Source organism: Eublepharis macularius, chromosome 13 (assembly GCF_028583425.1).
Source record: "Eublepharis macularius isolate TG4126 chromosome 13, MPM_Emac_v1.0, whole genome shotgun sequence".
Taxonomy (NCBI): domain Eukaryota; kingdom Metazoa; phylum Chordata; class Lepidosauria; order Squamata; family Eublepharidae; genus Eublepharis; species Eublepharis macularius.
In genome coordinates this window covers 50,496,742-50,512,513 of record NC_072802.1, presented here as the reverse complement: position 1 = coordinate 50,512,513, position 15,772 = coordinate 50,496,742, and the positions used below count along the sequence as shown (strand labels likewise).

Below are 15,772 nucleotides of genomic sequence, written 5' to 3'. Positions count from 1 at the left end.
CCTCCTGATGCTTATTTTAATGATTTTCCCCCTTCCTAACATTACATGCACAAAAAAAGACTATATTAAACAAGGAAGCGAAGGTAAGAAAACAAGAGCGCGAAGTGGAACCGGTTCTTTGTAGGATAGGACGGGACTTCTGCACACCCCTTTCTGAAGGGACTAATGACACCGTCCACCGCTCTAAGGGGTCCTCTGACAAGAGGTTAGCTGTTGAAGAAGCGTCGAGTGTGTGATTCTAAAGTGCGGAAAGGAAAGGCAGTTGGTAATACGCGCTGGGGAAGTTAACTGACATTGAATTCAGCGGAAGGGCTCGCCGATTCTCAGGATCGCCGCTGCACGTCGTAAATGCTCTTCCTGCGGTGTCTCAGAAAAGATTCTTATGTTGAAGCCTTGGGTAATGCGCAACAAAAGTTAAATTCGTTGCTAGGTTTAAAAGGCAGATGATTAATTAGCCAAACATTGGTCGGGGATTTTGAGTGCAATCCTAAAAGGAGTTAGATCCGTCTAACTCCGTGGAAATCTACTGGTTTAGAAGGGTGTCACTCTGTTTAGGATTGCAAAGTCTGAGAAAGACGACCTGCAATGCAGTCATAACACACACCCTTTTACGAAGATTGACTTGAGTGAATTAGAAAGGTGTAACGTTGTTTAGGATCGTTCCAAGTGTTCCGTGGTGGAGCAATAAGATTAGGGGCCAGTGGCACCTTAGAGACCAACAAGATCCAGAGCTCCCTTCTTCAGATAGACTAGCAGCACTGTTTAGGGCCGTCAACGGACCAGGGAAAAAAACCAAACCAGGCTTTTAAAAAAAACTTCTCTGGGCCTATTTGTAGTAATACTATTGAGGTACCAAGGCTTTATTGAGTCTTTAGATAAAAAGCATGCAGTGTGCCCTTCTAGTTCTTTTTTGCTTTTAAATCTGGAAAAATAAGACCATTGTCCTGAAGAATGTATAAAGTGCTTTCCCCCACAGGAAAGACCTCCTCTGCCTGGAGCCTGGGGACACAATTGCCATTCAGTTTGATGGACCTATGGTCTGATAAGGCAAATTCATATAATTCGTATATTCACCAAACTCTGGCAAAGTTTACTTCGGTGGTATAAAACCTTGGTCTGGTTACTGAACTGACTCTCTCTCCCTCTTATGAAAAAAAACCCAAGCAGAAATATTTTCTCTTCACAAGCCTGCTAAACTGCGTAGGCATGCCTAAGCACAGGGCACCAGTTCAAACTGTTTCAGAGGCTGCTGCAGGCGATGCTGCCGAGTTCGGAGCCCACTTCATCAGATGCCTGGAGCATATTAAACAAGGTAGAAACTACCCAATAGGATCGTGAGACGAGACATAGCACAAGTAGTTAAGAGCTACAACGCAAAGCCTGACCAAGTAATATCAATCAGACTTCAGGGAAAGCCTGTTAACATAACCATCATTCAAGTTTATGCTCCACAGTTGCTGAGGAGGAAGAAATCTAAAACTGTTATGCAAGTGTCCAAGAAGAAACTGACCATACACCTAAACAAGATATGCTGAAAATCATAGGTGACTGGAATGCAAAAGTAGGAGATAAAGCAGAATCAAACATAGTTGGAAAATTTGAACTAGGATCACAAAATGAAGCAGGAGAGTGGCTCGTAGAATTTTGTGAAGCCAACAACCTGTTCATTGCTAATACATGCTTCAGGCAACCAAAAAGACAATTGTATACATGGAAATCACCAGGTGACCAATACAGGAACCAAATAGATTACATAATTGGAAGCAGAAGATGGAGAAGCTCTATTCTCTCTGCTAAAACAAGACCAGGAGCTGATTGTGATACAGATCATGATGGAAATGTTCCACTGTACAGAAACCAGAAGAACTATGGGCTGAAACCAGAGCTATTATCAAGGAAGAATGTGCAAAGACTGCTCCTGCAGCCAAAAGAAAGAAGCCTAATGGATGACTGAGGAAACTCTTAAAACTGCTAAAGATAGCCGAGAAGCAAAAGCAAAAGATGACAGAAATAGGGTCAAAATTCTAAATGCAGCTTTTCAGCAACTTGCACATAGAGACAAAGAAATCTATTATAATAACCAGTGCAAAGAAATAGAAGAAAACAACAAAAATGGAAGAACAAGAGATCTGTTCCAAAAGACCCAAGAAATCAAAGGGATGCTGAAAGATCAACACGGAAATATAGTATCTGATCAGGACAAAATAAAGGAAAGATGGAAACAATACACCGAAGAACTATACAAAAGAGATGGAAAGACGACAGATACTTTTGACAAAGAATCTTTTGATGAAGAACTAGAAATCCTAGAAAGTGAAAAACTGCACTCACAGCAGTTGGGAGAAACAAAGTACCTGGAATAGATGGAATACCAAGAGAGCTGTTTCAAGCTACAGTAATGGAGTCCATCAGAATCTTAACAAGAATCTGTCAACAAATATGGAAAACAAAACAATAGCCCACAGACTGGAAACGCTTAGTCTACATTCAAATTCCAAAAAAAGGGAATACCAAAGAGTGCAGCAACTATTGGACTATCGCGTTAATTTCCCATGCAAGCAAAGTGATGCTCAAAATTTTACAGCAAAGACTCTTACCATCTATGAAACAAGAAATGCCAGCTGTTCAAGCTGGATTCAGAAAAGGAAGAGGCACCAGAGATCACATTGCAAATTTACGATGGCTAATGGAACATACCAGGGAATTTCAGAAGAAAATCAGCCTCTGTTTTATAGATTACAGCAAAGCTTTTGACTGTGTGGATCATGAAAAGCTATGAAGAGTCTTAAAAGAAATGGGGGTGCCACAACATCTGATTGTTTTGATGTGTAGCCTGTACTCTGGACAAGAGGCTACTGTCAGGACAGAATATGGGGAAACAGAAATTGGCAAAGGTGTCAGACAAAAATTCATATTATCTCCCTGCCTGTTCACCCTCTATGCAGAGTATACTATAAGAAAAGCTGGATTAGATCTAGAAGAAGGTGGAGTGAAAATAGGTGGAAAGAACATTAAAAATTTGAGATAGCAGATGATACCACGTTACTAGCAGAAAATAATGAAGACTTGAAACAACTACTGATGAAGGTTAAGAAAGAAAGCGCCAAAGCAGGATTACAGCTGAACATCAAGAAGTCAAAAGTAATGACTACTGAGGAATTACACAATTTTAAAATTGACAATGAGGAAATGGAAATTGTTCAAGATTTTCTATTCCTTGGTTCAATCATCAACCAAAAGGGAGAATGCAATGAAGAAATCAGAAGATTGAGACTTGGAAGAGCAGCTGTGAGGGAGCTAGAGACGCTCCTTAAAGATACCTCTCTGGGAACCAAGATTAAGATAATCCAAACTCTGGTATTCCTCATTGCTATGTATGGATGTGAAAACTGGACGGTGAAGAAAGCTGACAAGAAAATTGATTCATTTGAAATGTGATGCTGGAGAAGAGTTTTGTGGATACTATGGACAGCCAAAAAGACAAATAAGTGGGTACTAGATCAAATCAAGCCTGAATTCTCCCTAGAACCTAAAATAACAAGATTAAGGTTATTTTACTTCAGTCACATCATGAGAAGACAAGATTCTCTGGGAAAGTCAGTAATACTTGGAAAACAGAAGGTAGTAGGAAAAGAGGATGACTTAAAACGAGATGGCTTGACTCAATAAAAGAAGCCATTTCCTCCAGTTTGTAGGATCTGAGCAAGTCTGTTAATGATATAGGACGTTTTGGAGGCCTTTCATTCATGGGGTCGCATAGGTCGGAGGCAACTTGACAGCATACTACACACACAGGATCATACTTGCAGCAACCAACAGTATATAGTAGTAAAATCTATAGTCCCTATCCCTTTACCGGTGCATCTCGAAGCAAGGCCAACATGACTTATCAATGCAACAAATACTGCAATATATATTAAATAATTTGAGTGGAAATTAATTGTGTTTTTTCCAGAGATGGGGGAGCAACCCTTCCCGATCTCCACAAAACACAATAGGATCTTTGCAGCAACAAAATAGGGTCGGAGTTCGGATCCTCTGGTGGTTTTAATCTCCCCCTCCAACACTGTCGCGTTCCTCCAGTTACACTTTAGCGACGCTCCCTCGCTGGTTTCAAGCATGTGCAAGCCGGACTTGCAAGCGGCCTTTAAGGGAAATCCAGCAAGTCCAAAATGGCTGAGCTGCGCACCGGTCCTTTCCACGCCGATGAGCCGCCTCCGCTGCCAGCCGGGCTGGGGCGACTGCAGCCTGTCTCGGCAAGTGGTCGTTCTTGAGCCGGTAAAAGCAAGCGGTCGCTGCTATCGGATCTTGCGGGACGAGGGTGCAGAGCGGGCGGAGGGAGTACCTATTTGCAAACGGCTAACCCCATTCTAGGCAAAGGATTCGCTTGCAAGTTCCCAGTTTCTTCAGTGACAGGATCTGAGAATATAAAAACTGAACGTAGTCAGAGAACAGTCTGATAGCTCTGGGGGAAGATCCCAAGCAGGGCATGAGGGCAGCAGCTCTCCCCCAGTGTTTGCTCTGGCACATGTTAGTTACAGATATACTGCCCCTGAACATGGAGGTTCCAAAGCTGACAGACCTATCCTCCTTAATGAATTTGTGTAATGATTTTTTTTTAAAAGCCAGATGAGCTGCCTGCCATCACCACATAAGTTTGTTCCAGCAGTTACAGCTCTGTGGCATGAAGAGCTTATGTGTCTCTGGAACTGACTGCCATCCAACTTGCTCAAGTGAACCTGAGATGGAGGAAAGGGGAATCTTGCTCTTGGAAACCCTGTCTATTTATCTTGCAACATGGAATCCAGTCTTACCCAGAGTTAGATGCACCTAAATGCATTGAAATTAATCCAGCCCTCTGACTAGGATCGGGCTGAAACTGACTAAATATGTTACAGTTCTCTTATAGCTGCCTTTAAACTGCACTGTCAGACTTATTTTTAGGGGAGTTTGGGGGAGGGGGACAACTAAGAGCTGGCGTTGTGAGCCAACAATAATGTCCGTGGTTCAAATCTCCTCTTAGCTGTGAATGTAAGGGGTGGACTGAGGTCTAAACTAGCATAGATTCATATTTGTAATTTCAGAAATAATGTGTAATACAGGTATAATAATTTTGGATTACTTACAGAGTTGCTGTTAGAATTACCAAGATCCAGAAAGGCAAAAAATCTGCTAGATGTTAATAGAAGTTGTAAGCCAACCCCAGCTTAACCCCTCCTTCAACTTTTGCTCAAAGTGAATGGAACACCTGATTGTTATGGGATCCTTCCAAATGATCTGAGTCCTGGGTAATCTTTGTTAGGTATGAGCTTCATCCATTAAAATGTGGCCTTGCTTAATTTGCAATTAACAACTAGCTTGCAACCTGCAATAAATACAAACCTTCAGTCCGAATTGTAATATTCTCTCATCTCGTAGGGGAATGCGGCTCAGAAGGCTTCTGACCAGGCTATGGGAGTTGCAGCACCCCCCAATTGCTTCCTCCATTTTGATGCTTCTTCTTTGCCTCTTCTGGCTGATGGGCATTGGGGATAACTTGGCCTTAGTGCCCAGCCAGGTATTCAGACATTCCCAGAGTAAGTGTTTGGCTTGTCTTTGTTGCTCTTGGGTCCAGATGATTAACAAGTGATATGTACAAACAGAGAGAGAGAGACAAAAGAAAGCTCACAGGCAGACACACATAGCAACGTCCACACTGTGAAATCCAAAACTGATTCTCCCCCAAATATCAAGGGGTTTCAGCCCCAAGGCTTGTGGTCAGATGTTGACTGGGATTCAGAGAAACCCCAAAAAAGACCACAAAGCAGTTGTATGGGCACATAGGGGGGTATGTGTGTGCTGATGAGAGATGCAAACATTCTGGAAGATTTGAAACCATGGGAGAAGATTTAACAGGTCATCTGAGAAAATCTGACATTCTTTCTCATTTCACTCCTTTGACAGCATAATATGGATAATTTATAATTTAGTTAGCATAAAAGGGGGACTATTTTGGAATATTTATATAATTTAGAAATATAAATGCCTTAGCTATTTATAAGCAAAATTGTGACTAGGAGAAAGAAAGCAAGAGAGATGCAAACAGCTGTACTCTACACTGCCTTTAGTTTTTATATTTCTGAGAAATGAGGCTCCCTAGTCACTGAGGTGTTATGGAATATCTATGAACATTCCAAATGTTCAGAAATGTTTAAAAGATCAGCATAGAGAGACAGATAAAGTTAGGGGAGTTTTCTGTTAGTGGAGTGTGCAGTAGAGAAGCAAGTAAGCAGCACTGTCAGGGTCAGCTGTTTGGTTCTGTGTGTGTTTGTGTGTATGAATGAAGGAGGGTGTCTTTGTATTGTTGTTGATATTCATGCATTAAAAAACTTTTTAAAAAATGGAGGGTGCAAGAAGGTTCTGTTGCTGTAAGACATGAATACATGGAGTTGTCTTATATTGAACCAGACCATGGTCTAATAAGGTCAGCTCTGTTTACTCTGACTGGTGGCAGCTCTCTGGGGTCTCAGGCAGAGGTCTTTCACTTCTCCTACTACCTGATCCTTTTGGAGCTGCAAGTGATTGAACCTGGCATCTAGTGTGGCAAGCAGATGCTTTACCAGTAAGCCATGGTCGATCTCCAAATAAAGGTAATCCTGTGCTAACCACCTTCTCCCAGTTCTCTTTGCAGCTTATCGCCTGGTGATCTACTGCCTGTACCACACAGATGCCACCCACCTTCTCTTCAATTTGCTGCTCTTCCCACTGCTGGGATGGGCTCAGGAGCTGCGTCTGGGCACGTGTCGCTACCTCTATGTCTCGCTGCTGGGAGCCGTCATCCCAGCCCTGCTGTACATCCTCCTAGCTGTACTGTATGACACCCAGTTTGATACTGCTGTTGGTGGCTACACACCTGTGCACCTGGCCATGCTGGGGTATCACCAGAGGCAAGAGAAGCAGAGGGGGATCTTGGGAGTGATTCTTGCAGCTCTTGTGGCTAGCTTGCTGCTTGGACTCTGCCAGATTCTGTCACCCAACTCTCCTTTCCTCCTGCACAGCTGTGGACTGCTGACATGCCTGGCCTGTATCCTTTTGCTACCCTTTGAGTCTGCCATTCAATTGATAACTGGTCAGCATCTGTATTATTGGCCACCCCGCCCCCCTCCAATGGCAGTGAACAGCATAGTTTACAGTGCAGTCTTCTTCAGATCCAGAAGAGTTAGCCGTGTTAGTCTGTAGCAGCAAAATAGTAAAGAGTCCAGTAGCACCTTTAAGACTAACCAATTTTATTGTAGCATAAGCTTTCAAGAGCCACAGCTCTCTTTGTCAGATGCATCTGATGAAGAGAGCTGTGGTTCTCGAAAGCTTGTGCCTCAATAAAGTTGGTTAGTCTTAAAGGTGCTACCGGACTCTTTACTGCCCCCTGGTAGGCCACTTTGGTCCAGGCCCACAGAAACCAGACACCAAGCCCACTGCAGCATATATAGCCCAAAAATACTTGGAGCAGATATGTTCGTTTGTTATAGCAAAATTCTTAAAGACTAAGGCCTCTTCCATATGGTGATGATTCTCCGTGTAGCTCTCTTTGCTGCTGCTAATGCACAGGCAATCTCAGTGGTAAAGGAGCAGCCCCACAACATTTTTCTCTGCACACTTTCCTTGCCTCAATCCCATTCCTCTTCCCCTGTGCTGCATACCATCAGAGGGCTTTTTTAAAAACTGGCAATTGACATATCACTATAACATAACAATCTGTCTTCTAGTTCCTCTGAACTCCCAGCTTTCATTTTTTAAAAAAAGCATAAGTATTTAGCCCCTTTTCTTTGCAGATATCCTTTTTTCCTTATATTTCCACTACAAAGAGGGCCACATGCTTACTTTTAAAAACTGAAGATTAGGAATTCAGAAGATCTAGTAGATCATTGTAACACTGTAATGCAGTCATAATGTCAAGTGTTGATCCCTCACCCCCACCAAAGTCTGAAAAAGCTCCCTGGTGGTGGGGCAGGGGGAGCTACAGCAGAGTGTGTGTGTAGGCAGTTCCTGCAAAAACGCACGCCTTCCTGTCCACAACAGTGTTCCAACATGCTTTGACTGCAGTCTTTCCATAAAGATCATAGCAGACCAGATTTGGGAAATACCACAGCAAAGCAAGGGGAAACACAGAAAGTCGGCAATGAAGTGACAGCATCGTGAATGTTCCAAAAAGTACCTGCTCCAGTTTGGAAGCCATATTGGAGCAAAACTGCCATATGGAAGCTGCCCAGGAAGTTTTTCTTCTGCTTTGCCGTTTTATTTTTGGTGACTACAGAGAGTAGAAGAAAATATTAAGGTTTGAGGTATTTATTTTTTTGCAAAATGAGACCAGGCAATGCAAGAGGTAGCTATAGATGTGTCACATGTCATGCCCATACAGAACACTCACAAATCCAGAATCTAAGTCAAGCTGATAAAATGGTAAGATTAAATCAGTGGGGCTGTGACTCATTCCTGAGTGGTTATGACGAGCTGGCTAGTAAGAATAAGCACCTGAAGAGAGCCAATTTGGTGTAGTGGTTAAGAGTGCAGGACATACGGAGAACTGGGTTTGATTCATCACTCCTCCACTTGTAGCCAGCTGGATGATTATGGGTCAGTCACAGCTTCTAGGAGCTCTCTCCTAGCTCTATCCCCCACCCACCTCATAGGGTGATTGTTGTTGTGGGGACAATGATAAGATATTTTGTAAACCACTCTGAGTGGGTGTTAAATCATCCTGAAGGGCAGTATATAAATCAAATTTTATTTTAAGGACAGTGACTTTCTCAGGTGACCTAGGTTTTCTTGAGACCACTTCCACAAAGTCTGGTTTGCATATGAATTCCAGTTCAGCAGTTTTGTGATTGATTCTCCCTTGGAAGCTTCTCTTTGGGGAATAATGGCAATTTTAAGCTTCCCTTTAAGGTCTACAACAGAATATGGAGATCATAAGCTGGCCAAAGCTATTTTCCAGCAAGGACCTGCTTGGTTATATACAGTGTAAGTTGGCAATGAATTTCCACCATATGGCTAAATCCAGTACACCTTTCAGAGAGGCTGCTTCGTATTGGCCGTCTGGAGGAGCGTTGAGGAATTTATGCAAGTTTTCCCCCTCTTGGGCTTTACTGCAGTCCTTTTCAATTACAGCTTTTGGCTGTCTATTTTGCCAGGTTAATAAGCAGACTAAGAAGCTCTCTTCCTGGCTGTGCTTATTTTTCCAAGTATTTTCTATGGTAGAACGTTCCAACTTATAATGCTCCCACCTCCAGTCTGAAGTGGTACATTCCAAGGAGGACTGTACCACTGGATTAGCTCCCAGTTTCTATAACTGGATCAAGCATTCTTTCTGTGTATTTTCTAGTGGGAAAGGAGAATGTAGCAGATAATTTACTATAAAGGTCCTGGCTTACCTGGGAAGGAATTTTCCTTGACAAGTGTGGGGACACCTCAGTTTGTGCTGGGATTTTTTCTCCGCTGGAACTGCCTGAGAGAAGCCCGGAAATGCTACACAATGGGATTATCTACAGGACGCAGGCAAGAGGCTCGTGTTTTCTCCCCTTTGTCATGCCCCCAGCAACTGGACTCCTTCCAACCGTGGACCCAGCAGCCAGTACAGAAAGGTAGACATTGGACCCATATACAAAAAGTATCTCGGGTGTTTTGCCTCACTGGCATGTGGGTGGATCTTTTCCACATCCTGGCTGGGCATTTGATCAGAATATCACACCTAGCCAAAGTTTTTGTAAGGTTGGCAAGTAAGAGTGAACAGCAGTGAGGCTACCTTGCAGGTACATCTGTGGCCTTTTGTGTTTTATTTCTGTTTTTATTTATTTATTTGAAGATATCAAAAATATCAAGCCAGTCAATCAACAATATTTAGAACCTAGTCCAACTGTCATTAACAATGCTCAGGGCAGCTGTAATTGACAGTCTAAGTCATAAAATACTTAGCATATCTTAAAACCAACTTTTAAATATATCAGAGAGTCATTCATCCTAAATATAAGACAATGTCGCAATTTTGATCTCTTCCTCTGGCTTCACCACATTTCAGTAGTTTATAAATGGCCTCTAGCTTTGTAAAAATAAGAACAGAGAGTGTTCGGTTTGTCTTTAAATTCTGGACAGAATCAATGTCTGCTCCCTTGCAGTGCAGTGTTTGGTAGGAATGCTCATCTGACCTCTAGAAGTTATTTAAAGAGATAAATCTCTTGCATCTGGACAATATTTGAGCAGTTGAAAGAAGACTCGTCCTGTTGCCTGAGAAGACTTGCCCCCTGAGCCTTGCTGATAGTAAAGGGAAACTGGGTCAGGTGTTCAAAAAAACTTCTTTTCATTGAGGTCATGTTCCTAAAGTTTTGTTAAAAGCAAACAATAATTAAGACGCCTCGTATCTGAAAGCTGGGTTTGCTGGGTGGAAAGGTCTTTATGTCTGGCTGTAAACCTTGATAAGTTTGCCAAAATTATCTTGCTTATTATGTTAATTAACCTATGTCAATTAATTAAGAAAATATAGTTAACTTGCAGAGGTGAAAGAGTTCTGCTGACATTTGGAAGCAACTTGTTGAGATGGTGGGAAACAAGTTACTGGGGGCCACCACAAAATGGCTGCTACAGGAGCAGGGCCTATTACAAAATGGCTGCCATTTGGGATCAGGGCCTTGCTTTGAGGAACAAGAGGTGCCATTTAGTTTCAGAAGAATGGAGAAGGTTTGCTTTCTGCATGACTGTAGAGAGGAAAATTGTCAAGTGCAGAAATGTAAGAAAGTATGTCTGAGGGTACATAGCTGTGACTCATCTGCCTGGGATGAGCACAGCAGGGCCGGATCTAGGGTTGCGAGCGCCCAGGGCAACCTTTGTTTGGCCTTGCGCACACAGCGCGCAGATGCTTCCGACACGGCGCGATGATGTCATTTTGGTGACATCATCACGCCAGCGCCGGAGGCAGCATGCAGGGCTTGGAAGCTGCCCGCGCCATTTGCTTCTCTGCAGGCGAATGGCGCAGGCGGCCTCACAGCCCCCCGCGCTGCCTTTCGCCTGCCCTGCGGGACGGGGCAGCTGGCTGCCCTTTGTCTGCCCTGCAGGACGGGGGGTGCATGGCAAGCCGGCCGCCCCCTGTCCCGCGGGGCAGGCGAAAGGCAGCGCGGGGAGCTGCGAGGCAGCCCATGCTGCCGCCTGCGCATTCCGGCAGCTGGGAGCTGCTCCCGGCACCCCCTCCCTGGCGGCACCAGGGGCAGACTACCCCCCCTGCCCCCCCTCGATCCGGCCCTGGAGCACAGTATTTTGTTAATGTGTGTTAGGTTGTAAGAAGCAAGTTGAAGCTCTCTAATTTTTCTTCTTCCATTCGAGACCCTTGAAATTTCATTCGCAAATAAATGGGAAATACAAAAGTGGGCACCATGGTTCCCACGGGTGCTGTGTTGTTTACACGCAAGAAATATACAGAAGGCCCAACCTCTTCACAGTAACCTGGCAAAATCCCTTAGACAGAAAGTTCAGTGGGAACTAGGGGTGCCAGATCCCCTAGGGGTGAAAGGGGGGGTGAGGGGTCACGTCATTCCTGGCTTGACACGAGGATACTCTGGAGCACGTAGGAGTGTGCTTTGCCCCACTGCCACATTCCTGCACTTCCCCCCCACTGCACTGTCCAGGTGAGGGGAGTGGAGGCTGGGGGCAGGGAATGTCCCACCCCCACTGGGAGACTGGCAAGCCTAATGGGAACTACAACCAATTGTCTGAAGACTGAAACTGTATCCGAGCTTTGTTTCCCGTGGAACACGCCAGGTACCTCTTTCTGCAGTACCTACATCTCTTTTAGCCAGTAGGCTTGGGCCCCCATCATAAGTACTGGAACCGCTTCTTTTAGAAAGAAAGCTCTGAACTGTACAGTATAATATGTGTTCTTTTTTCCCAAGCCTTTTTTATCACATTTACACATTACCGTTTGCATACATACTTGCATTTTTGGGCATAGACCCAAGTTCTTCATTTGTGGAGTAGCCCTGTTTGAATCAAGTCAAAACCTTTTCTGTCTTTTCTCCCTCAACTCCCAGGATTCCCTCTGCTTTGGAAATTAAAATCCAACCAGTCGTCCCAAGAACTTTTCACACCCAGCCTCTACCTCCAACTTCACCATCTGTGTCTTACTGGGGAGGAGAAAATATAGGGCTGGAGCAGGAATCCAGGCCACCATACACATCTGGTTCTCCGCCTTCCTTCTCAGGCCCCTATGGGGCTTCAGACATTCCTTTTCCAGTCCCTCATGAATCCTTACTTGATGAAGAGATGCTGCAGGCTGGAATCCAGGCCTCTTTGCAGGATGTGACTGATGGAGAACTGAAGCTATCCAAGTCGTCTGTCTCTTCACTCCGGTAAGAATTTGTAAGAAAAAGATGTTATACACCTCCCACTTCCCCAAGCAATAAGAAGCTCCAGGGCAGCACTTCCTTTGTTTGATTTAGAGAGTACTGGGGCTTTATGGTGTTTTTGAATTATGTAACCTATTTACAAATAAGCAAGCAGAGTTCAAGTGGCAGCAAAGAAGCACTCCTACAGGGTAGCAAATCCACTGCTCACATCAGATCCCCAGGGGTTGTTTCCACAAGGACTATTTCCTGTGCCCATTTCCTTGCATCCACCATTTCACTCCCCACTAACAGGCTTTTTGGCAGCTTCTTAACAAATCAGTAGTAAGGATAGTAGGTATATTGCTGTAACAGTATATCAAGTTACTTTTTACCAGTTTTTTTCAGCATTGTGAAGGAAGGGGAGAAATGGCAGACAGGAAAGAATGGGGAGGGAAAACTTGAGAATCAAACAGTGTGGGCACTCTGTTGTTGTTACAAATGGCTCTACATTTGTGAAGGCAGCGAGTCCACAATGGAGTATCATCCCCATGTGGAAAACATCCAAGGTGTTTCAGTCAACTCCGAACTGTGTCTCTGACAGTCTCTACACGAGACATTTGGCACGAGGCTCTAAAGTGTAGGGAGATGCAATGTTAGCCAGGACGCGTAGTTTAAAAAGACAGAGCCAGAGATCGCTCCTCAGAGAGTTTGTTAATTTCATCTTCGCTTCCCCAAAGGCGAGGTGAAATTGATAGAGCCTTCCCAGAGGCAAAGATGAAATTAATAAACCCTCTAAGGCGCAATCTCCTTAAACTACCCTCCTGTAGAGAGGTGAAATTGACAGTCAATTAAATTTTAAATTTTTAAAATACACTTTGCAGCTAATATTGCATCTCCCTGTATTTGAGCGTCCTCGTGTAAGATGTTTCATGGTGAGAGACTTTTAGTCTCAGCCAAACTTGGGAAAACCTTTCTTTGTACACACACTCCATTCAGCTTGGAGAGGTCACCTTCTGAAGAGAGAGATTTCCTAACAGTTGTCACCCACTGAGGAAACACCCACAGTTGTCTTTGGTGGCTGAACTGGGGATATCGGCAGGACATCAAAGCAGTTCAAAGAGGGTCAGTCTGAACTAAGAACCTTTAAATGGGAAGTGCTAATGTTGGCATAGTTCTTTACCAGCGACAGCACTCACGCTGCAGGATCCTTGGTGTCCAAATGTATCTTGATTAATAGATTGAGAGATCCTAATTAATAGTCTGATTGCCTTATACTGGGAAGAACTTGCCTTCTCTTGGAACTATTCTTTCCCAATTAGTCATAGATCTAGAGGAGTTAGTTATGTTAGTCTGTAGTCACAAAATAGTAAAGAGTCCAGTAGCACCTTTAAGACTTAACCAACTTTATTGTAGCATAAGTTTTCAAGAACCACAGTTCTCTTCGTCAGATGCGACAAAGAGAGCTGTGGTTCTCGAAAGCTTATGCTACAGTAAAATTGGTTAGTCTTAAAAGGTGCCATTTTTACTATTTTACTCTTTACTATTTTACTCTTTACTATATCCCAATTAGTAGCATTTTATTAGGTTAGGTTCTACTGCTGGTAGCCCTCAACCCTTGGTGGTATGCTCTTGGTCAGAAATCTGCTCCTTGGCTTCATATGATTGTAACAGGGGTCCTCATTTCTTTATATAGGTCTTCTCTGAGACTAACCAGGAGGAAAGCAAAGTGGGTGTATAGGCCAGGAAGGGGAGAGGGGGCAGTCCCCTTCCCTGTGGTTTCCATAAGGAATAACAAAGCCTAAAAAGATTCGGGGATGCCTACACCCCACACCCATTCTTAGTCACTTGATATTCTTTCCTTAAGGACAAGTTTGGTAATTATCTACCCAAGCTTCTGACCCTTAACCATCTTCTTCATGCCTCCCCCATCCAGGCTTCAGCAGCTCCAGAAGATGGGCTTCCCAACAGAACAGGCAGTGGTGGCTCTGGCAGCCACAGGCCGCGTAGAGGGTGCTGTTTCTCTGTTGATAGGAGGCCACATTGGAGATGCAGCTGTGGTGACTACAGAGAGTCAGTTGGCACACCATGAACTCTTGGGTACCAGCCAATGAATAAACAGAGGAAGGAAGATCCCTGCTTCCAATATTGCTACCTTCTGGGCGAAAAACAAACCACATATGGAATAAATATAGATCTTCATAGCATCCACCAAGGAACAATGAAACAGGAAGAAGCAAAGTTGTGCCAACAGTTCTACTGCGAGGTGGCAGAACTCCAGGTGGTCCAAGCTAACTGGGAAATCTTCCCAGGGAAACACAGTTTCTTCTGCCCACCACCTTAGACTCATGAGGCTATAGGTTCTGAGATGTGGATCCAACATGTTGTTGACACCACCTGCCCACTGGTTTTCCTAATTGCAGCATCTTTCCCCTTATTCCTAGAGCAAATGTGTCTATTGCTTTTTATGCAACAGGAGAAATAAGCTACAATTAGGAAAACTTTTTGAGTTGCCTACAGGGTCAAGTACCTGTCCTCTCAGATGAGTAAATCTACCTGTAAACGTCCCATGATCGCCTGGAGCTCAGAGAGACTGATCATTTTTGATCCTGGAATGGATATACCTGGAGGAACCCAGGAGATTTAACAGTGTTTAAAATCCACTCGTCTTGAGTTAAAGGCCTTCAAAACATAAGCTATTTCTGTGGTAGGACAGGAAGAAAAAACCCAGATGGGTTGTGATACCAGGAGTACCATTTAGCCAGGGAATGGGTTCGTCTTGTGTTCTTTGCAAATTAAAGTTTGTCTCCCCCGAAGATTGGCATCTTGCTGTACAGCAGAAATTTCCCTGCTGCCCATCCATAGGCTATGAGCATCCCCTCACCATCTATTTTGTATGAAGAGGTTGTGAGTGACCACTGGTCCGATCCCAGCGCCTCATTTCCCAAAAAGAGCAGGTCAGTGTGCTTCTTGTCGTCCTCGTATTCTCACAGTCTCCTCAATCTCTTTCTGCCCCTCCTGTACCCTGTTCACTGCCACTGGGCAGGCAGATACACCAGGATACATTCTTTCTGCCATGGGTTTGGCTGCTCTGACATCATGTGCTAGATCAGAGTGAGGGCTTGGCAAGTTGAATTCAAAAGGCCAAGCTTCCTAGAATTTGATATGTTGTCGAAGGCTTTCACAGCTGGAGAACAATGGTTGTTGTGGATTTTCTGGGCTGTATCGCAGTGGTCTTGGCATTGTAGTTCCTGATGTTTCACCAGCAGGTGGCGAAACGTCAGGAGCTACAATGCCAAGACTAAGGGGATACAGCCCAGAAAATCCACAACCACCATCTTCCTAGAATTTGAATTGTAAGCTTTTGAGCAATCTCAGAACATCTCAGCAGCCACAGGCCTACATTTGCTTGCCACCCACTATCCTGATGA

The 15,772-nt window shown here is 44.1% G+C and overlaps 1 protein-coding gene across 3 annotated transcripts; it reads left to right on the top strand.

Moving 5' to 3' along the window:
• The first annotated feature begins 252 nt into the window (after nucleotides 1-252).
• Nucleotides 253-15,163, top strand: RHBDD3 (rhomboid domain containing 3). 3 transcript variants are annotated; one of them, XM_054996189.1, is made up of 7 exons: nucleotides 4,134-4,278; nucleotides 5,129-5,302; nucleotides 5,419-5,576; nucleotides 6,659-7,063; nucleotides 9,449-9,617; nucleotides 12,051-12,368; nucleotides 14,278-15,163. In XM_054996189.1, the coding sequence occupies exons 3-7, from the start codon at nucleotides 5,423-5,425 to the stop codon at nucleotides 14,453-14,455; spliced, it is 1,224 nt and encodes a 407-aa protein (XP_054852164.1). In that variant the 5' UTR covers nucleotides 4,134-4,278; nucleotides 5,129-5,302; nucleotides 5,419-5,422; the 3' UTR covers nucleotides 14,456-15,163. The 3 variants fall into 3 exon arrangements, with proteins under 3 accessions (XP_054852166.1, XP_054852164.1, XP_054852165.1); XM_054996191.1 differs by lacking the exons at nucleotides 4,134-4,278; nucleotides 5,129-5,302 and adding an exon at nucleotides 253-397; XM_054996190.1 differs by lacking the exon at nucleotides 5,129-5,302 and having other exon boundaries at nucleotides 4,135-4,278.
• Nucleotides 15,164-15,772: the final 609 nt, after the last annotated feature.